At 33.7% G+C, this 24,507-nt stretch overlaps 1 protein-coding gene across 1 annotated transcript in view; it reads left to right on the forward strand.

Annotated features, from left to right (window-relative positions):
• Window positions 1-24,507, forward strand: part of MYO1A (myosin IA) — a gene marked incomplete in the record, with an annotated part of 53,941 nt that overhangs the window by 11,362 nt on the left and 18,072 nt on the right. The window contains 13 exon segments of the mRNA XM_072407791.1: window positions 1,582-1,728; window positions 4,337-4,452; window positions 11,421-11,515; window positions 12,982-13,086; window positions 14,461-14,507; window positions 15,236-15,299; window positions 16,206-16,304; window positions 16,714-16,817; window positions 17,161-17,308; window positions 18,763-18,881; window positions 21,430-21,516; window positions 22,191-22,256; window positions 23,538-23,642. Coding sequence (XP_072263892.1) covers window positions 1,603-1,728; window positions 4,337-4,452; window positions 11,421-11,515; window positions 12,982-13,086; window positions 14,461-14,507; window positions 15,236-15,299; window positions 16,206-16,304; window positions 16,714-16,817; window positions 17,161-17,308; window positions 18,763-18,881; window positions 21,430-21,516; window positions 22,191-22,256; window positions 23,538-23,642 — 1,281 coding nt within the window.

Here is a 24,507-nt window from a genome sequence, read left to right on the forward strand (position 1 = left end):
CTGGATTGACATTTTAGGATTTGGGTTCTTAAGCATTTATTTCAATTTACTACATGTATATGCTAAGGGGAGATTTGTGTTTATGCATAAATGTAGTTTTATAGATTTCAAATAGTACATGGATTTGTTTCGAATCCTCAATAAGTGTTATAGACCTATACTCGTCTACTACACAAATATAATACCCCAGGCTATGGATATTTTATTTTTTTTACATATTTAAACTATTGAAAAAAATAGCCTTTAAATAAGCAGTTACTGGCCTCATTGTGTAGTAATTCTTTCTCCAAGTTGATAATTAGGGAGCTTTGGTTAGGGTGTAGTCAGATTGTTGGCAACTTTCTGTTGCCAAGTTATTGGTGAGAGTAAGAAGATTGTGATACAGCCACTAAAAAATGAGTGCCTGTGTCATTGACTTTAAGAATTAATTGCTCCATAGTACCTGCATCTACAGAGGTCAGTTGGGGCTTGATTAACTAAAATTGACTTCTTGTTCAGAAGAAGAAATATTCATAGCCTGGCCACCAATAAACACTGCTACCTGTATTAAATGGCTGCATTTAGCAAAATGTAAAAGGGTCTCCTAGTGTATTGATTGATATTGTTAAATATGGTTTCTGACATAAAAAATCTTACTTGCAAGCAGTATAAGTGAGAAGATGTTAGAACAGTTAGAATGGTATGTCTAGCCTGGTATATAGGAGTGCTGTACAGTTAGGTATAGTTGATGTGTAAGTATAGATGCACATAATGAAAAATATCCATTATGTGTTATATAGTGTGCAGTGGTTAGATCTATATGGTCAAGGAAATGCCTTTTCATACATACAATTTGTATGAAGTATTCATGAGGGCATTATTTATTATAATAGTCCTGGAGTTCTTTTTGAATACCCCCGGTCACTAAATCTAAAATCTCAATACTCGTATCATGTAAAATTTCTTACATGTGCTGAGCTTGCAAACTGTAAAAACGTTGGAACTGTTGTCACTACCTGTTAGTTCATAAAATAAACTTTCACTCACTCTTTCACTCATAAACAAATTTTAGTAGATCTTTATAATGACAACATAAGAATGGGCTGTTTCAAGAAAGCTTTATTATGAACTAACCATAATAATTATGCGCTCAATGATATTGAAGTTCATGTTACAATCTGGCCTGGGAGCAGATATAGGGTAATGCAAAGTGTGCCACTCCCCAGGGCCCCATGTCCTCCGCAGTCAGTCATTTCTGCACAGGGGCCCGCTCTTGGCTATGTCCACCACTGATCTGATTGTATACTTCGCTATAGATCTACCAACAACTAGTAACAATGTCCTGTGTGAATGAATGCAAACTGATTGAAACGTTTAGGTAAATCCTCATATAACACAGAGTTTGGTAAATCTAAAGCATATTGTACAGTGATTTTACAGTCAGATTGTAACCTTTATGGGTGAGCTTTAGAAAAATATGAATTGTTATTTGTTGCTATGGATTAATGCGTTTATCATTATAATAGATATGTAAAAAATAATGATGGGTTTCTGATACGACTGGAACAATGCTAAATATATTCATATTTTCTTTTTGTTTAGTTTCCAGGCAGATCTGCAACAATGGATTTCAACTCATCTTTTCTGGATGGCATGGTTGGGGTGGGGGATATGATTCTACTGGATGCACTCTCAGAGGATTCCCTGCTCCAGAACCTGAAGGAAAGGTTCAAAAACGATGAAATCTATGTAAGTATTTATTCCTATATTTTCCATTCTAGGTAAAGAATAATATTACAATAAACCTAAGTAGAACATTGTGTTGTAACATCTATGTAGTGAATATTGCTAGGTCAGCAGTGGGAGGATCCAGTGGCCAAGTGAATGTGTAGGATTCACAGGACCTGTAATGGTGGACAAACACTTGATTATTCAAATAAACAAACTCAGTAGAATCACTTACAGAATTACCAAGAATAATTTAATGTGATGGCCTACCTAATCATTGAATTCAGTATATAATCATTAGGCTGGGCTGTCGTGCTGAATCCTTCTTGGTAAATCCAAGAAAGATTTTATAATCAGAATATAACATGTTTGGCGTGTTTATGGGTGCGACCGCAACAGTATAGATAGCCAGGACTGTCTTTATACCACAACTTCTTGGGGTAATTAGATTACTGATTGCCATCTCATGTCTGGGGCTAGCCATTTAGTAGTTTAATGTAATATGATAACCAAATAAAATATCCTGCACCAGTATAAATGAATTAAATAAATGAATAGCTGCTCCATTGATGGATATTTTAAATATCACTAATAAATGATATAGGATGTGGAACACTTCTATAAAATGATTAGTAATATAAAACTACTTGTGGTGCCTATACATGTTACAAGCTATTCCAGTAATGTAAGAAATAATTCAGACATTCACCAAAAATTCTCTAGTGGACAACTTTCCAGATCCATATGTTTCAGATGGAAGTAATTCATTCTACACCATAGAATGTTTGTTAAATGTTAGATTTACTGCTTCATAAATAGTCCCCATATTGTCAAATGATAAAAGTGAATATTCAGACTTCCGGTTGAGGAAGTGACCACTATTGTTGAAGCTACATTCATCGAAGGGGCCATGGCAGGTTAATACAGACGGGTTAGGCAGAGCAGGTTTTTCAGTCATGTTTATAGTGAATATACAAATACAAGTGATTTAGTGGTTTTATTCTGTTTCAGTTTTATGGGGAAAAAATGTATTTCTGTCTTCTGATTCAATGTTAATATAGCAAACTCAAAGGATAGAGGGAAGAATGATCCTATGGCAATGGAGTAAAAGTGATGGCTTAATTGGATGTATTTAACAAGCTTTATAACCTTCCCTGTATTTTAGCAGTTATCTGGGGAGGTATGACGTCAGAATTTCACTTTTAAACTTTGACATCCAATTTAGGACCTAATACTTTAAAGTATAAGTATATGATGTACTGAAAATGTTTTCACTTAATTTGGTTTGGTGTTTACACATTAGACTTAGATCATTTAATTTTGTATGTAATGTTGGGGTGTAATCCTATAAATTGGCTTAAGATACCAAAGAGATTAATAGATTAAGTCATGTCTAATAATGCTGCTGTTGTTTAAAAGGGGTTATGGATACACCTTATGACATATGAACTACTTAGGAACTGTTTTATCCACTCATTTTTTCTTTTACTGTCCATCTAAACTTGTGATTTACACATCAAACAGCACAGCCCTGTCTAGCATTATTCTCCTTCAGTGTAGCACACTTGAGTGGCTCCTTATGTTACTGTACTTCTTCCGTTTCTCTAATCTCTGCTATACAAGGACTACAGGACTTTAAATTCCACACTTAGACTGCTTTCAATAAATTAAGTACATGTTTGCAATTATTTTGTTCCTTTCATATCTGCTTAGAGTTAAGCATTAAAATAAACGGGTTGATAAAATCATTACATTACATTAAAGCCCACATTGGTGAAATTGTTTGGAAAGACTGAAAAGATATATATATATATATATATATATATATATATATATATATAGTATGTATTGTTCTTTGAATCTCTTCTCAGAAATGCAGAATATTACAGTATTTTAGGTGTGGTTGCATCTCACTGAGTGCTATCACTGACCATAAAGCTTTGGGAGACACAGAAGACTAATCAGACTAATTTAATATTCTTCCCTTTGTGGCCTTGACCAGTCATTTGATCTCAGTGGTTCCTGGCACCTTGATAAGATAAGATAGAGGATGGTAATCCATGATCATAGCTATGTAAACTATGTGCATGGATACCTTAAGAGCACATTCCTATGCAATCATTTCTATAGAAATAAAAATGTTTGATACATATTGGTTGCATACAGAGACAAGACATAGTCATATCAGTTACTCACCCGTTATCTACAACAATATCACCTTTATAATATTTTTCTTTGTTACGTATAAAGGTAAAGAACTAAGAAAGATACACAGGGACTATCTGTAGAATTTTTTGAACTCTTGTTGACATGTGTAACTTACCTGTATTTTATGTACATTTGGATCATTTTATATATTTGTTTTGAAAAAAAGGATAACATGTTTCAGAAATTAATCTGAGCTAAACCAGTTTTTCTATCTACAAATTCTTTTTAAAGAAATTCTTTTGAAAATCTTAAATCTTGACCAATTAAATCAATTTTGAATGGATCACTCTTTTTTGCAGTGTCAGGTATTCGAAGCTATCATTATTGATAACAATATTAATAAATATTCTTTCATTTTTCTCACATTCATTATCTAACATTAATGACTAATATTTAACAAACTGTCTTAATTCTCTACCAGACATACATTGGAAATGTGGTTATATCAGTAAAACCCTACAAGCAACTTTCCATCTATACCCCTGAGAAGATAGAGGAGTACAGAAACAGTGTTTTATATCAGCTGAAGCCACACATGTAAGTTGGTTAAAAGAAAAATAAAATGATACTCCAGATTTTTTTAGTAAAACACTCACAGGTATAGAAACACATGCAGCCTTATCACATTTTTTTTGCAAATTCTTACTTGTATTCTAGAGACTTGTGTTCTGGAGATAATACAAAACCCTTACCATATGGATGGAGTGTGGAAGGGTAGTTATTATTGTCTGAGACTCTATTTGGAAGAATTATGGCCTGATTTCACGTTGTTGACAACAACACAACAAATTTGAAGAACATGGGTCACAGTGATAGGAAGACACAGAGAATAAAAAAGCTCATAGAGGCTAGAACATTTCTTTAATCTGTTGAAAAAGGGACCTGCAATCAATCATTCTCATTGCCTATAACCACAATAGAATTTTGTTATTTTGTTTCCAATTCTGTGACTTGTACAGCTCTTCCACACAGCACAAGCCTATCTGGCAAGTGGCCTGCCTAAGCAGAAGTCTAATAAACCATATATATATATATATATATATATATATATATATATACAATATACAGTGATACCTCAGCTAACGAGTGACCCTGCTAAGGATTTTTTCGGCTAACAAAGATTTTTTCCGCTGAGTTTCGGCCTTGGCTAACAAAGATGGACTTGGCTAACGAATGCATTTGTGGATGTGCGATAGCAAACTGCAGCCACGGTGAGCTGTATTGAGCTGTATTTTAGTTTTGTTTCGGCTAACAATGGTTTCGGCTAACAAGTGTAATTCTGGAACTAATTATCTTTGTTAGCTGAGGTATCACTGTATATATATGTATATGTAAATAATAAAGAGCTTTACTCAATAGTGTATTTCAAATATAACAGCCATTTCTAACCTTTTTTTGTCAAACATGCTTGTTCCAGGTCACCAACTCCATGAGTAGTAAAGCCAAGATCATCAAAAGATCCCTATTGGCTGCAGCTTCCATATTGGTCTCTTGAAATATTCTCTAGTATTTCTAATCTTTAATATTCTTGTGAGGAAGTCTCCACAATAATACACCAGATTACCACAGTTCAAGATGGCACCTTTTATCTTGTTACCCTGGAGGAAACTGAATGCAGGTTCCATGGAATGGAATTTACCATGTGCATTTAACATGTTTTAGGCATGTTATTTGCCTCTAAACGCCTCCCTTGTGTAGACATCGGAAAGCCCTGAGATTCTTGCTGGCTACCACCATCTGAGATCATGTCATCATGTCTTCAACCTCTGGTGACAATTTATAATATTGCCCTTTGCTCATCCCCTGGAAGCTACATGAAAGGCTACATAAGCCTAAGGTGAGGGGTAGAAATGCAACTCCAACACAAACATTCATTAGACATTCCCAGAACAGGAAATGGCCATGGCATTCAGGTCAGTGGATTGTGCTAGAAAAATGACTGTTCCTGGAGTAGTCAAACCTGACATGCTCAAAAGCATACTGAAAGAGTAAAAAAAAGGAAAAAGAAAGGAAAAAACTTTTAAATTATTAACTCAAGAAAGGTTGGACACAATTGTCCTAAAGTCATCATAGACAAGGTTAATGTGTGCACCTCACCTCTAGGGTAAGAATAGACATGTGCAGAGCCTCATACTACAGTCAGCAGGTAAAATATGTGGGTGGATACTTTTTCCCTGAATTGTTTCAAAGTACAGAACACAAAAGATAAGCACGTTCCAATCAATACATTCTCTATTATCAGTTTGTTTAAGCAGCAAATGTTATACAAACTTTACTTAACAACATTTTAGTGGAAAAATCATTCAGATTTCTATGTATTCATCTGGCTGGTATGGATTGTGTTACTCCCACCCTCCATCCATCATATGTTAGTGGCATCCCTTACAACTATTTCCAAACTATTTCCAAATTTATTTCCGCTAATGCTACACATACACTATGCCATTTATACCAATGTTATTATCCATCAGTAATATGATCAATTTAAATTGGACCTTGCAATTGACTACCAGAATTTGATGCAATAATTAATCTGAATTATAATCAATTTAGCTAGGATATCCAAGCAAAATTTCAGTTGTATCCAAAAACACCTTGCCCAATCATTTTCCACATTCTTCTAAAATATTGAATGTAAATACCAATGAAAATGGAATTGTTTGATCTAATAATTGATCAGTAACATTAAATAATAAATGACTTGTAAAAGCTGTGCAGCTTTTTTATTGTCAGGCAACCCCAGCCATAGACACACCCTGTGACATGATAACTCCATGAAGAGATTACAAGTAATATACCACCAACTAAAAGTAATACATTAACTAGTTGTGATAGAAGATTTGGGAAATGCTTACATATGCTTACACATACACACTCTCTGCTTCTTTCTGAAATATCAGCCATGAAAGGTACATTTCTCATTGGACATACACATTATAAATAAATTAGCTTAGCACGTATTTAACATAAGTTTATTTCTGTTGAAGCCCCTTCCTTATATATACAGGTATAACACCCTGAGTATGGTACGGTAAATATAATTAATTATACCTAATTATCTGCCTCATGGGATCACTAGCTTCTTCTATATTTATCTACTCAGCAGTCACGTTCACTCATTTATGCTAAAGGAAAAATAATTCACTGACAACTGAAGCAACATAATGGATGTAGCTGGTATAATGCACTTCATAAATAGTCATGAATGAAGAAATAACACTGTGCTTATAGGATGGTATTATTCAATACAAAGTTTATTAATCATTTTCAAGGGTTAAGTTACCTCAGAAAAAAACATGTATGTAAGAAGTCAAGCATTGATTGATGCATACAGCGGCTATATAACACATAAATCCACAGGCTGATTGAATATATAAAGGTCAGTGAAATTCCCTTACAAATCCTAATATCAGTGCAGGTTGACATATTCTTTATAATTTACCAAAACCGATAGTAAAGGTGACTACAGCAGACAAAAACTGTGTTTGATCACTGGATCAAGTATTATTTTTGCACAGTATTTATATAGCACTGACATATTACACAGCACTGTACAATTCCATAGTTATGCCACTAGCCTCTCTCAAAGGCGCTCACAATCTAATGTCCCTACCATAGTCATAGTCACAGTGTGAGGTCAATTTTGGGGAAGCCAGTTAACCTGGATGTTTTTGGAATGTGGGAGGAAACCCACACAAACATGTGTAAAACCTGCCAACTAAAAGCCCTAACCACTAAGTCCCCATGCTGCCCGTATGATGGTTTGAAGAATTTTTCTAACAAATAAATATTGTCCAAATACATTCTTGTATGCACAGGGAAAGGTAGCGTCACAGGTATGACTTCTTGCAGAATAAAAGTAATACATAGGTAAAAATGGCAGCTTAGGTTAGGGGTGACCTACACACACAAGAAATTACCTGATAGACCATGAGAGGTTGGACTGAACAATGACTTCTGTAGGCATCTTTGGACAGACTAAGTCTAACATGAACGTAGATTGACTCACATAGACTGACATACATCCTTAGTATATCTATCTTAGTATATCTTATCTTATCTTAGTATATCTTAGCATATCTATCCTTAGTAGACTGGCATGAATGTACAGAAGTTGACACTGACAGGCAAATAATGAAATGTATGGCCACCAAAATGCCAGAGACTGATAGATACTCTTACACTGGTGCATTATTCATAAAATATTAGGCAGAAGAATCTACAATAACTTCTAGGTAAGTAAGGTTACTGCGACTTATAAAATAAGAAGAAAGAATAAATGTAATTTCCCAAAATGTAATATCAGTTAGAGGACTCCTATTTTACATTTTATTGGAATGAATGCAAAACCATTCAATACACTTTGATATTTAGACATTTTTCCCATCCTACCACCATTTAAATTGGAAAATATCATCGAATGCTGTACAGTATCTGTGATTTTTCCATATGTGCATTGTTTGTGTCTATCAGAAGAATCAGGTGTAGTATTATTTTAATTATTTATATTTGTATTACAGTTAAGGCTTTAGCTGTGGTTAGATACAATGATTTGTGCAACTAATTCAGCAGTGAATAGGAAAGGTTGGTGTACCTACTGATAAAGTAGAATAATTTGCACGTACCATAAAAGTAGGCATGCGCCCTTTCCCGATTGAACCCCCCCGGATAAAGGAATATTGCTACATTGGTCTCGTAGTTGCTGTTGAATTACTAGGTTGCTGGCAAATCTCCAGGGAAAACGGGGCACATGAGGCTTACCAGTTAACATTCAGTGTCTCAGCCACTGGCTAAATCCATTACAGCTTCCATTACCTTCTGTCTCACACAGACTAAGTGCTCAGAAACTGCAGTGTCAATCTAAACTCTCTGCATAATTGCATTGTGATGTCTGGCCAACATAGTCTGCTCTCGTACCCCTGTGAATAGATAGGAAGTTGCTTATGGTCCCGAAATTAACTCAATACTTGCCAGCAGAGTTAGTGACTCTGATTATATTACTATAACATCACATTTATCTAGCTACAAATCATATTGTACATTATGTCATATGATGTATGGTAAGTATGTACAGTATTGGTATTGGATTCCATTCTTTTATAACTAATTGGATTCATTTTAAAGAATATTGATAAAGAATAATAATGTTACAGTAGAACTTTTATCATCCAAAGATGCTTGAAAAATCAGTAGTGACTAAAGTCAGTGAATTAAAAGAGGGTATGCTTCCCTAAATCACATATAAGATATATTCTGTTTTGTTTCCCACAAGCTAAATTTTTATTTTTTGTTTTTACAACCATGCTCACAATGTTAGCTATCTATATAGAGAATGGTGGCCTGGTGACCTGTGTGTATTTGGCAACCTAAGTGTGTCACCACAGCACATATGCTTTGTGTTCATTATGTAAAAAGTGTACAGACTACCCATATGTATGCCAAGCACGATGAAACTAAGGTCCAAGAGGAACATAACTGAGTACAATAAGTAAATAATGCTCTAAAAACTTTAGTAGAGTAGATACATATATTTAAAAAACTCAACAAAGAGTAATGAGCAGTATGCCATACTCAGTGTTTTATTCACCTAAACACGAACCCAAAGGTTTTTTAAAAAAACATATGAGAACATTGATACATTTTGTACGTAGTCATAAAGCCATATGCATAAGTGCAGCTAGTACGAAATGCAGAAAGGCATTGTCACGCTCCACAGAATCACCTGTAAATAAAACAATTATTGAATATGGCATACTACTGATGATTCCATGTTTATTTGTTTGTTGTATTTGTTTGAGTCGTTTTCATTTGTTGAGACTAAGCAAAGTCTAAGGAGCTGGTGAAATTGCCTTTTTACAGTAGAACAGTGGAATCAGTATTTCCCTAGAGGCAGCAGGACTATGCATGCAGATACATGTATTACAAAACTGAAGCTTTAGCTCTTCATGATTTTAAATACGCTTCAAAGAATTTCTTAAAATCTAATATAGGACGCTCAAATCTGGGTAAGCAGTCTGTGTTGTGATTGATTTGGAAGTTCAAATGTCTGAGATGATCAAGTACAGACAGATGGTTTAATGGAGCCGGCCAATATATAGTGGTAATTGCATCAATACATAGAAAAAAATAGTTTCCAGTAAAATGTAAGTGTCAGGTCTTCCTTTTACTCTGGGCTGCCCTGCTGCTGCTTTTACTGTAAATCAGATATTATGTGCATCAAAGTTTCGCTTAAGTGGAACTATACTCTAAAAAGAAGAAATTGCAAGCAGGCAAGTATTGTAGAAGGTACAAGTGATACTTACCTGCCTGTTCTCAATCTTTTTTGAAATGTACACTGAGCCGCAGTGGATCTGCAGTGGATCTACACGGATCTTCAGGCAATAAATGTTTACAAATTGTTGTGTACAACGTTATGCTTTGTTAGAATTTTCCTTGAGATAATAAACTAATAAATCCTACAAAATATATGCCTCTATATCACTGCAGAGTCTGATTCCTTATTAACAAGTATGCCAGTTCAGCATTATCTGATAATAAAGGATTTACTTTGTGACAAGGATACACATCTCTAAGCTTTAGGCCTTTCTATTGAGACCTAGTCAGTCTTCCTAACACATCCTAATTTACATCCATTCAGTTCCAAGTCAGAAAAAACATACATATATTAAATTCATAGATTGTATCAGGTTTTTCAGGAATTCTCTCAAATGGTCATTTACACCCATTATTTATTTATAAAGCCAACCCCTGCAATAATAAGATTTTATGTATGGATAAAGCCACATAGGTACAGCATTGGCTTTGTAATTGTGATTCTTTGCATGTTCTATCATTACTGTATTATCTATCACATTATGACAATAGAAGGTGTACAGACCCAGGAATTTAGGAGCACAGATCTCTGTTATAAAATGCATAGGAGACAGTGAAGTGTTAAGTCAATTTGTTTAACTAACCTATATATACCAATAGAAAAAAAAATATCATCCTAGGAAACACGGTACTTTCCAAGAAATATTATCTCATGAATACTAGGCTATCCTTCGTTACACTTTTGCCTTTCAACCAAAGTACTCATAATACTACCAACCACTTGTCTATAAACTTCTTTTGTGGTAGGGATTGCTCTATATACTTGTATATAAGGGGCAATGGTAACGCTGTTTGCAGGGGGTTGAGATTTACTGTTACTTCACAGATAAAAATGCCAGAGATTAATGATCTTTACTGCATCCATATTTGTAGGCAGATTGTGAATGTGTAACAAACAGGTGTAAACACAAATAAATGAACCTGGTTGATCGAAGAAAGTTTGAAAAGATCTGGTTCAGGGTTGAAAACATTTGCTAACAAATAGGAAATTACTTTTAAGAAATCCATTCCATGTTTACTGGATCAACCAGGTTAGCTGATAAAAGTATATTCTCTCCAGCCTTGGAGAGTTTTAATAAATCAAGTCTTTGGTGTTAATTTCCATATGTTGTTTTTCTTCCTTTTGTTAACAGCTATGCTGTGGCAGATGAGGCATACAAATCCCTGCGTGACCGGGACAGAGACCAGTGTATCCTAATCACAGGGGAGAGCGGTGCTGGAAAAACTGGTAAATACATTTTGGTGAAGACTTTATATTTTTGATGCTCTCATGAAATGATATTCGTGATTTACCAGTTGTGTTTGTGGTCAGCCACTTACTTTAACCAGTATATGTATCTACTTTGGCCTCTACATTCCTGTCCTAATGCCCAATCATAATATTAATATTATTTTATATTGAAATAAAGATAATGTCATGGAATGATTTATGTCATTGTAAATTATGTCAGTGTAAATGAATAACCAACTATGCCATTTGGTATACCTTAGCAAAAAAAATCCTAAAATCAATGATTTTATATCTGTTATTATAAAATATTAGTTCTTTTTCTTCATTTCATTGTGTTTCCAATCATCTTCCTTCTTGGCTTTCAACAAACTTATTGGCAAATATGATTTTCCTCTGTATAATAATCACAGTAGCATAGCAATAACATTTAACATGTGGCAAAGATTATCAAGTTCAATTGAACTTAAATTCTAATACTACTTAGAATACTAATACTCTAAAACTACTTCTAATATTGTTGTTCTATTATTATTATTATTATCACTATTATTATTGTTATTATTATTACTAATAATAATAATAATAATAATAATCTATTTTTGCTTATCATTACCTATTCTAACCACTCGTTTGATCAGCCATTAAAGTTGTTGCCATAGAATAAGTGCTGCTAAGAATCTTCCTCTTTACAAACATGCACAAATATTATTACTCCAAATTCCCAAAGCTATCAAGTGATTACAGCCAACTCAATAAATATTAAATATCTTTAAAAATAAATTCTGTAGTGCTCTTACTAAATAATTACTATCATGAACCAAAACAATTTGTTTCCCGTCTTGAGGACAGTCTCCTAATTAGGTATATATTTTCCTACTTTCGGCATGGCAGTGAATAAGAAAAAGAAGATCATGGACAGCTGGTTCTGATTTGCTAGTTTAGGTTTGGGGTAAATCTTTGCTAAAAGGTCGGGCTAGCTGAGTCTCTAGTAGAGATAAGCACAATCTCTCTAGAACTCTAGTCTTTAAAGCGGCATTAGGTCTTTAAGAAAAATGTCTACTAGAAGGTAGTGATATGACCCCATGGTATCCTCAGGTTGTCCTTCAGGTTTGACACAGCAGCTTAGGAATCAGAAAAGCACACAGATGTGTGGTCAATGGATAAGGCTGGTAAACAATGTAGAGACCGGGTACAAGCTGGGCACACAGAAATAAAGTTGTAAAGTCTTTCCTATTTTTGTTTTTGTATTTAGAACAATACTTGTTCTAAAAAAAACAATATATTTATTTTTGCATTGAAAGAATGTTGTTTCCCTTTATATTAATTGTTGTTTATTAATGTTTAACTATCTAACAGTTTAGCTTATGGAACTTCTGTGTTCTAAGTGTCATTGCATAATTTTACCTAATAAAATAATAGTATGAAGTATGATTTTACTTAATAAAACCCTGTTACCTTCTCAGAGGCCAGTAAGCTGGTGATGTCTTATGTGGCAGCTGTGTGCGGAAAAGGAGAAGAAGTGAATCAAGTGAAAGAACAACTATTGCAGTCAAATCCTGTTCTGGAGGGTAAGTAACATTATATCATTTGTAGACAACATGCAGGCATTAATATTACTTTGTATTACATTTTTACAAAAATTCAAGCTAATTAAATACAAATGTAAAAACTCCAGGCAAAAAGCTAAATACCATTTTACTTAAAAAAAAGTCTATTCAAACAATCTTGTGATCAAGGAACCCCTAGCCAGGTTCTTTACTCCCTGAGACGACTTTGCAGACTCTACACTCTGCTGCAGTTGATCAGTGGGGCCTGTTCTAGGTCCTACCCCAGCTTGCGATTGGACAGTTAGAGAGCAGCAGAGCACTGGGGAGTAATATCAATGGTGAGCATTATAATGGAAAGAGAATACAAGTACCTTGCAATAGATCCTGATTGGTTCCCAGGGTTGACAATTACTCTTCCAATTTCATGCATGCTCATCAGTGAATAAAAATGAAGAATAAAAAAAAAAAAATGAATAAACTAAAAAAATAAATAATACATGACAGAATTGCATCATTTTATTGCCTGTAATTCACATTGTAATTTTGGCTATAAACAGTACCTGTTGTTTCTTCTGTTATTTTGTTTGGGGTTTGCAATGATTAAAAACAAACTGGAAATAGGATGAAAACAAAAACTGCATTGTAACCTGCTTCCTGTTGGTTACATTGTAAATAAATGTCAACCAGCGGGATCAAAACTGCAGCATGTTCTGTTGTTTTATAACAAGAAAAAAAACACAGGACAATATATATCTTTCATGTGGAGAAACTAAAGGAGTCATTCAATGTGTTGCATTCTTAGAAATTAATCAAATCTAATGTACTTGCATGAATAGTAAAAAAAAACACAGTTCTTGCTTGTCCTAGGGCTCTTTTGTAATGATGTATGATGTTTTAATTTGTTGTGTATCTTGGATCCTCTTATACAGTATGGAAAACACGAACTGTAATTCAACAAAGCATTTCATTTAGGCTTACCTGAAGTCAGTTTTACCATGCTAAAGTGCCTGACTAGCAGCCTGCATTTCCATTTAGCTTTTCTGTTGGGCAGCCTAGGAGTGTTGAACCCCAGGACTCTCTGATAAGTAATAGCTTTGATAGTTAGAAGTGGGATGGTGTCCCCCAGAACCTCCATATTGCTTATCATTGTGATTTGCAGCCTACTTTGCCAATATTAAGACAAGTGAAGTCTGGTTCTTGAACACTTTTTAAACTAATACTTAAAATTTTGAAGTTTTATAGTCTTCTCATTTTTAGAATTTGCAGAGCCAAAGTGTATGTTGAAAGACATAAAATGATAAGAATGGAAATTAAACTTCTGCTTAGGCATTAGTGTACTGTATCTTAGTATTGTGGTAATACTGTATGACTCACTTTTTTTTTATTTTTTCACAGCCTTTGGAAATGCAAAGACCATTCGAAATGATAATTCTTCCAGATTTGTAAGTTCCTTTCTGCAAAAACTCTTTACCATTTTTTCAGCAGCTTTTGACATTTGTTGTTGTACATTGTGCTCTTTTTTATCATGCCCATCTTTACTTTGGGTGTGACTTATTAAAGCTCTCCAAAACTGAATAAGATAGACTATAATGGTTGAATGGTTGGGTGATCCAGCAGATATGGTCCTTTGTTTCAAAGTAACTTTTACACAAGTAAAATATAGCCATTTTGTTGCATTTACTGGGACAATTTTACATTACACAGTATGAATATGTTCACTTTAGATTGTTAATTGTGGTATTTTCTAGAAGGGTGGAGAATGTTGTGCATGTCCATCTTGACTTTATCCTAAAGTGTCTCTAACACCAGTAAAATACAGAAATGTTGTTGCATTAACATGGAGAATTTTAAAATGCACACTGTGGAAATATGTTTGCTTTAAATTTTTAGTAGCGGTAGCTTGTAGAAAGCTGAAAAATGTTGTATGATTCCTTGCATTCCCGTGGCAGTAGTACCAAGTTACACCAGTTTAGGGATTTACTTACGTAGCAATTTGCTCAACATGCACTTAATATTGGGTGTGCCTATAATCATATTGATATCTTATTAGCAAAATAACAGTTAGGTGATGACATGAAAAACTGATTGTCTTGCAAAACTAATATCTGCGGAAAATAGCACTGCTGTGTTAAATGCTGCCAATCAGAAATTTGTTTTCTAACATTTTCAGGGAAAATACATGGACATTGAATTTGACTTTAAAGGCGATCCAGTTGGAGGAGTTATCAGTAACTGTAAGTATTTTTGGTACATATATATAGCTTATTCAGTATGATTTAAAGGTTTTTGTATGCATTGTACCTGCTTTGTATATGGTACCTATATCATTCCATATGTAGATTCTTGACTTCATAACATTTTATTATAAGAACCGTACAGTTTGGTTGATTACCTTTATTGGTTCAAACTTTCTGCATTATTTAATGGCTAACACGGTACAAGACTCTAGTACTAATAAAAGAGCTATCAAAGCGAGAATGACATCAGCATAGATAAGTACCAAATTCAAATGAAATAAAAGATGTATAAAGTGGTACCAGTGTTTGGTAGCTTCTCTAATGCTTTAGTTTTCTCTTACAGTATTTTTATTGCCATAATGCCATAATCACTATTGTATTATTAGGAATTATAACAGTGTTTTTGTTCTGTGGGATTGTTTTTCCTTGTTTGTCTAAGACCTCATTATTCCCCGATAGGTCACAGCAGGAAGTATCAGCTCATTTCCTACAGAGTGGGATGGCAGTTATTTACAGCACGTATTTGAAATACTCTATGTTCATTCATTAATAGTACTAAGTAACACAATGCATAAAAGAGAATATGCTTGGGGAGAAGGATATAGACAGATCTTGTAAGTCCCAGCTGTGTCCTGTATCATAAAATGAACGGCTCATTGAGTTATTAAACATTTCCCGTTAACAAAGTCATTCCTTTTTTTCCATGCTCCATATAAAACCATTCATGTCTTTAGTAGTTTGGATCTATTTATTTTGCTCTGTGATATTTGCCTTCCTTCTCTGTTCAGCTGAATACATGTTAACAAAACTGTTCGGGTGACTCCTGATATTCTAAACTTGTTCATTATGAAAACTACATAAACTCTTTTGGCCTTCCATATAAAACTTGTATGTTTTATGCAGACTTGCTGGAAAAATCTCGAGTTGTGAAACACGTCAAAGGAGAAAGAAACTTTCATATATTTTACCAGCTCCTTGCAGGTGGAGGCACTGAACTTCTGGGTAAGGACATTATTACTAAAATAACTGCGCTGTCACTGAATCTTATTAGCTTACATACAGGAACATTACTCACTTATGGAGTGGTATAACAATTGGGTTAGAAGAACAAGTAAGCACTACAGGGCCTGAACCTAATAAAGTGACTCTAATGCTTTGCTTTTATGAAGAGTTGCTGAAGAAAATATAGCCAAGATGTATTAAAACAAAAGGTGTGCATTTTTGTTAATGTAGCCAAATTGTCTTTGTCTTTGTCTGCTAAAATGCTGTAGACTGGGATCTCTGCTCTCTGTGGGAAGGCAATTATCCCTTTCCTGTGGTCCAGCACACCTTTTCTGGGTAGCTTGAATTCAATTAATACATTCATATTTTAATTTCAGTTTTGTACCTAAATATATTTTTTTCCTATTAGGAAAACTTAAATTGCTTCCAGACTGCAGCAAGTATGTTTACCTGAATAAGGATCCCAATAGTTTTTCTGGGATGAACGATGCTGAAAACTTTAGGATTGTTAAGGTATATTTTCTCTGTGATTTTATTACGTTATTTATTTTTATATTCATCTAGCTGTATCTAAATAAAAATTGTTTGCATAATACAAAATTGATTTTTTTAAAAACATGAAAACCCTTAGATGTAGAAATCCCAATATACAATGCTGGAGCTGTTTCTTTTGCTGCGGTATGCAAAATCTTTGGTTTATAATTCTGTCTAGGTAAAAACCCAGGAATGGGGTGATCATTTGTAATTCTTCATAGATTGGTCAGATATAGATTTCAAAAAAAAAAATCTATTTTATTAAGGTAATTTGGCTCTATATTAATTTGATACCTGATTATAAGTGTTTATTGTTCTTAAGGATGCCATGAAAATTATCGGATTTCAAGATACTGAGGTTACTTCAATCCTAGAAATTGCTGCAGTTGTTCTAAAGCTGGGGAATATTGAGATACAAGGACAGTTCCAGGCTAATGGAATGGCCTCTTGCTACATCACTAATTCTCAGTGTAAGTGCCATTTGTCCATACATTTTGATGCATGATAATAAAAAGTGATTTTAAAAAAATAAATTATGACCATTTATGTGGAGGGACAATGTTTCAATGTTTTCTGGATGCGAAGAACTCTGTGCAGAGTATAGTAGCCCAATACAACCCATATGAAAGCATTTTGCTGAATTCTCCAAGATAAAAATTTAGCTCAGTGCTCTCTAACACCAGTCCTCTACTGTGAACTCATTTTCAGTATTTCTCTAGCAAAGTACAGTAAATAGTACGTACAGTAAATATAGTAAGGCATTGTATTTAAAAGGATCACTTCCTTCATTGTTACACCACCTATTCATAGTAAAAGTATAATCAGATATATTCTGAATTCTTTCTTTCTTACATGAATTGTTTATGGTAATCAACTATCATATCCCCTACAAACCTCCAAAAACATCTTTGTATTAATACATTTGTTTACACTTTTGCTAGTAAAAGATGAAAGGGACTTCTAAATGGATGCATATGTTATTTTCTGGACTGGTTTAATATAAGCTGTTTTATCCTAGAAAAGTGTGTCTGTAGAATAATGATTCTTCTTTTTTTTCTTATAAACCTTGTTTTTAATAATATTTTTGTAGTGTATTTGTATTTTGTGGAAATTCAGTTTTCACAGGACATAACAATGGTTGTTGGTTTATAAAGAGTAAAAAATGACTAATTTGTTTCTAAAATCATAATTTAAATGTGGCCCCTGGGGAATGGAGTTGGTCTAGTTGCTGTGGGTACTTCTCTTTTCACTTTGCTCTTTGAATAATTCTCATACAAAGTCATCACATAACACTTTAATGATGCCAGATGCTCTTAGCTATAGCCCAAAGCATATATGAAATATCCATCAACATTTCATCAAGTTCCATTCTCAGTAAATTACAAAGCCATGTCCCCCTACTGAATATACCAGCCTCCTGTTAAATATACATGGCTCTCAGTTCATACATGTATCTTGCATGAGTTCTTTACAGGTATACCTTTTACTGTTTATTCAAATATATTAACTTAGTGATGTGATGTAACTGAAACACAAATTGTATATTAATGACTGGTATTTTACACAATATTATCCGATTTATTTATTTACAAAATGCTGCTTGAAGCCTTTTTACAGCTAATATAGGATGGAAAAACTTCTATTTATGATGCAGCACAATTCTTTAAAAAACAGAGGTAGAAATTGTTATTGTTCTTCTTTTGCTTTGATTTTTTTTATCCTTTTCTGATAGTCCCCTGCATATTTATTTTGTACCTAGTTATATAAGTCAGATGCATTAGCGTTGGAGCCAAGAAAGTTCCGAGATTCAAAAACATGTCATCTTACTATAGCAACAATACCATCAACTTGAAATGTAGTCTTGGTACCATGTGACCTTTGCTGTATCTGGATCTCAATTAACATTTTTACTCTTGTTATCAAGATGTTAAAGAGATTGGCTCACTGATTGGCCTGGACGCCTCCACACTAGAAAACGCTTTCAGTGTCCGTACTGTAGAAGCCAGACAAGAAAAAGTGGTGACTACACTGAACACCAGCCAGGTATGAAACCTGAACAAGTAATGAGCACCAAGACCCAAATAAATCTATATGTGGTCTTTTCAAATGAATTAACTTTCCATGCACAGTAAAACACACTAGAAATGTGCAATATGTTACAATGAATTACAGTGTAGATGTGTTGCTTTAGTATATTGGGGTGTCATTCAAAATAAATGATACAGCAATGCAACCACTCAAGGATCTAAATGACCTAAATTTGGGCCCTAACATAATGATGGTCCTGCCATCCACAGGGCAGCTTGACATATTCCTTGGCCATTATATCACTAAGACTGTTTAAATGTTTTGAATACCTTGATCTTGGCACACTGGATTACTTCATGGGAGTCATTACTAGGGGCTATGTTGACCATATTGCTACAATGGCCTAAAGATTTAAAAACATAACAGAGATTAACCTCCTTGCAGTTAAGCCCGACCTTCGCTCGGGCAAAAAAAAATTGCAAGGATGGTTAAGCCCGAGATTTTTCACTTACCTGGTCCCCCTGTGCTCATCCAGCGTCGTCCTCCATCGGTCATCGTCCGCCGATCTCTCCAGCGTCGGGTGCCTTCGTCGGGTGCCAGCGGGACCGGTAAGAAGCCAGTCGGCATCCTGTGTTCCGCCGGCCGGCATCCTGTGATCCGCCGGGCCAGCGGATCACAAGATGCCGGCCGGCGGAACACAAGATGCCGGACGGCTTCTTACCTGGTCCCGCTGATCGTCCGACGTCCTGCTCGTTCCAGCGCTGGATGATCTCTGCAGGGAGAAGCCGTCCGGCGGAGAAAAAAAAAACGGACGGCTTCTCCCTGCGTGCGTGATGACGTCGGCGCGTGTGCGGGAAATTCAAACTGAAACTCATTCAAACATTTTGTATTGGATTCAACACAAACTCCTGTATTCAATCCAATACAAAATAATTCAAATAATTACTAAGTATATACCTGGTAAATTCAAACTGTCATTTTGTATTGGATTGGATACAAACTTGCGTATCCAATCCAATACAAAAAATAAAAAAAAAATAAAAGTAAATAACTTGGAAATTCAAATTTATATTTTGTATTTGATTGGATACAAACTTGCGTATCCAATCCAATACAAAATAATTCAAATAATTACAAAGTATATACCTGGTAAATTCAAACTGTCATTTTGTATTGGATTGGATACAAACTCCAGCATCCAATCCAATACAAAAAAATAAAAAAAAATAAAACAAAAGTAAATAACTTGGAAATTCAAATTCTTATTTTGTATTGGATTGGATACAAACTCCCGTATCCAATCAAATACAAAATAATTCAAAACAAACTCCAATAAATACACAATCAAAGTTTTAAAAATTGCCACACTAGGGAGGTGTTTTAGAATAATATAGTACTTTACAATATACAGAGTTATTGCTTTTTCAGTATTTTCAGTATTTATGATTTGTTTACATTGCTGATTTTTGTGTTTTTCCTTTAATTTTATTAAAAGTAATTTTTTTTTTTACATGATTGTGTGTTTCAAACATTTTTTATATTCATATTATCTACTAGACCCTTGTTCGGACATATTTCTGTAAGTTACAGGTCTACAATTTAAAAAAAAATTTCATGAAAAACAGTGGATCACTTTTGGTACAGAAATCTAGACCTCAGTGTAACGCTTAGGTGGTTAAAAAAGGGAAGAGAATAAATAAAGAGAAGCAGGTGTCACCACTGGTTGATTTTCTCCTTTACTTCTATTTTAGTATAACCAAATTATTTTGGATTTTTATCACAATCTATTTTGCTGACAATGGTAACTAAGACAAATAAGGAGGGTATATCACTCAATAGTGATATAATTACATACAGTGATAAAAAAGTAATATAAACTTTTAGTGAATTCCCTTCTCCCCTCCTGTAACCAAAAAATTAAATCAGGTTTTGTTTTTAAATTAATTTTTAATAATGTTGTATATTATGCATGATAGAATTGTTTTAATCCTTTCAGACCCAACAAGCTAAGATTCTTTTCTTATCAGACCAGTTCTTTTAGTTCTGTGATAACTTTGTTTATTTTTTTTTACTTTATATATTTCAATTCTTAGTATGTGCAAATTTAGCATTTTAAGGGAAGTAACTTTAAAAAACCTGTCTGTCATACTAAAACCTGTCATAATAAAAGAAACACACACATATATTTATATATATATATATATTTATTTATATATATATATATATATATATATATATATTCTGATTGATAAGGGAAAGGATCTCAATCAATAACAGCTGACTCTTGGGTGTAACTGATTTATGACAGTAGTTAAAGGACACAAACCCGTGGTTGACATTACAAGGGAACACCACACTTATCTACCTTTGTATTGAAATGTAACGTTTTGCACATGAAAGACTTCAGTGCTGTAAATAAACTTTTTATAAAATCTCTATTTGAATATACCCTATTTTTTTTAAAAAGGTTGTTCTGGTTTGTATGTATGATTCATGACACACCTAATTTCCTACTTGTTGTTATGTTACTGCTTATTTTTACTGGCATTTTTCTGTGTTTAAGGCGACTTATGCCCGGGATGCTTTAGCAAAGAACATGTATGACCGATTATTTAGCTGGCTGGTGCAGAGGATCAATGAAAGCATAAAGGTTTGTGTTCAGACTGTTCATACCTATTCATAGGAGGTCATACCTGCACGACATTATTTATGCAGAATAATAAGTGAGGCAAGGTTATTATCTTTAGGTGTATTTTTTGTTTGGTTATAAAAGAAAAAACATATTTTAGATAAAAATATATCCTATTTATCTTATTTATTAGTCATTTTACATAATACTTTAACTGGATTGTTTATTCAGTAACTAGGTAAACTATACAAGTGGTCAGCAGGGCACACCAATATATGTCACTTAATACAGGGATTTTCAATGTATTCATACTAATTGTATCAAGTTCCTCTGGTCTACTTTGTAAACTTACCAGCAGCCCATGCCCTCATCAAAAAGCAAAGGAACCAATGAATGTTATGTTTATTAGCATAATGTGCCCAAAAAGAATTTTTAAAAATATTTTTTGTCAAAATACACCGAAAGTCTTTGCACACGAGTTTACCCCTATTTATTGCACATTGTATAATATGTTAGCTCTAGATAAATACTGTTTATTATTATTATTATTATTATTATTATTATTAATAATAATAATAATAATAATAATAATAATAATACCTGCTGTGCCAAAGCCTTGTGAAGACACCTAAAAGAACACATTCACTTGTGCCTATCAACAATTCATGCTTACAGTTCCATTTATCTTTTCCTAGGTCTCTGAATTCCAGGGGAAGAAAGTAATGGGTGTACTGGACATTTATGGCTTTGAAATATTGGAAGTAAGATTCATGACTAGTTTTTTTATATATGGTTATGTACTCTTTACAACAAATTGTGATCTTTTATAATGAAAACGTGGTAATTTTTTTTTATAATATTGTTATAATTTAATTGCCTTATTTTTCTCCCATTTCTGGTTTGGATTACTACTTTTGAAACAACTTCTCTAAGCACTGTTTACTTATAATACAGTATTCATACATAAACCCATTACAATCATATAAAAATGGCAACTATATTTTTGTATTAGACTAACTTTATATTAAAGTGTATCTAGACTCAATTTGTACTTTACTTACAAGGGTGGACATCCCTTTTTTTAAAGTAAACATTTTGTGTGGCCAGTTATCTTTCTTGGTTATGCATAAATGGGCTTTCAGACAATTAGTAAGGGTAAAGCTAATCCTACACTGGAGATAATAATTAACCAGTCCAACTTTATTAATCTTATTGGATGAATGTTTCTTGTCTGTGGGCTTCAAGCCGACAACTATAATGGGAAATAATGAATTTATCAGTTTAGAATACATGTCTTGATCTCTAGGGTTTCTCCTTATAACAACTGCTGTAGGCAGTGTCTATCAATGCCATTTTTGTCCACATACGATATCAGTTCCTGCAAACTTTTGGCTAAACTAAACCATTGGAGCTGATTCCCTAAAGGAGCAGATGCTGCTTACAAAGAGAATCATAGTAAATAAAGTGAACATTGTTTTACTATGACTACCTAATCATTCACAAGGGAAATGAAAAAGCAAAAACAAGGACATTACACATTAATTGAAATAAACATAGTTTAAACATACTTTCTCTTAGTGTCACAGCAACAGCAGTTCAAGTAAGGCATGCATACAGATCTGAGCACCTTAAGCTTCCTAACTGAATATATTTTCTTATGAGAAGGTAAATGGATAGTCCACTGAATAATGTAACATTAAAAAAAAAAAAACTAACTAAAACACCACAACCGCTTATGGGTACTATACATGTAAAAGGTTTCTTTCTTAAGTCATCATCGTTTTCCTTCTTTCCAAGACTAGATCTCCTCTAATGTTGTTGTTTTTCACCATATACTGTGTATAAGTTATGTAACCACAAAATGCATATTTCCTGTTCTCTTTTTTTTATGTGTCAAACATGCAGTTTTGTACTACTCCTACTGTAACCACAATAAAAAAAACTAGCTGAAATGGTATTTTTAGAATTAAAGAAAAAAATAGGAATTACAAAAGTTTTCCATTGGTATGGCAAATAATTATGTAACTACTACTTTTCATTAGGACAACAGCTTTGAACAATTCATTATTAATTACTGTAATGAGAAGCTGCAGCAAATCTTCATCCAAATGACACTAAAAGAAGAACAAGAAGAATACACAAGAGAGGTAAATATATTTATTCAAATGTATATCTTTATATATTCCACTTAGAGTAAGACAAAGTAGATTTTCAGAAGATGCTAACATGTCTTTAATCTGTGCTCCATTTTTATAGGCCCCATCATATAGATTTTAGATATCCTTCTTTTCCACCAATATCCATTATATAGCCCATGTGTAGTTGCATAAATTTACCCATCGTTAGCATTTTCTTATATTTGCAGACTGTAAGAATCTGACCTACCTCAGAAAATGCAGCAGGAGCAGACAGAAGAGAAAAGCATAGCACATGCAATTATCCGGCTTTTTTTCTATAGCCCAGTTGAAGCCCTTTTTGTGATAGCCACCACTGTTCAAAATGCAAGACTTTACTTTATCTCTTTATTTCACACCCAAATCTTCAGCTTGGCAAAATTACTAGACTTATTAATGGTAAACAATAATGTAACTCTTACTCATTCCAGCTGCAAAAGTGTGACTCATTAATAATGGCCTAAAGCAGGTGGCAAAGACTATTTATTGTAAAAACTTCCTACCAATTGAGAACTCGTATAAGAAGCTAGATAAGTATTCAAAACCACAGTGGCCACCGAAAACTGAAAAAGGGCCCTAAACTACAACTTTGAAATAGATTGTTGTGCTATCCTATTAGAACAATGTAAAGGAGCAACGACAATTTTAATTTATTAAAAATATTAACAGTTACTAATTAAAATACACTGTATCTGAAAAATGATGTGATTTGTTTATGCTTTCTTTTTAGGGAATTGAATGGACTCGCATTTCCTTTTTTGACAATGAAATCATCTGTAATCTCATAGAGGATGTAAGCAGTTTTCTTCTTATAGATCACACACAGTAGCTATTTTTT

The sequence above is a fragment of the Pyxicephalus adspersus genome, chromosome 1, assembly GCF_032062135.1.
Source record: "Pyxicephalus adspersus chromosome 1, UCB_Pads_2.0, whole genome shotgun sequence".
Lineage (NCBI taxonomy): Eukaryota > Metazoa > Chordata > Amphibia > Anura > Pyxicephalidae > Pyxicephalus > Pyxicephalus adspersus.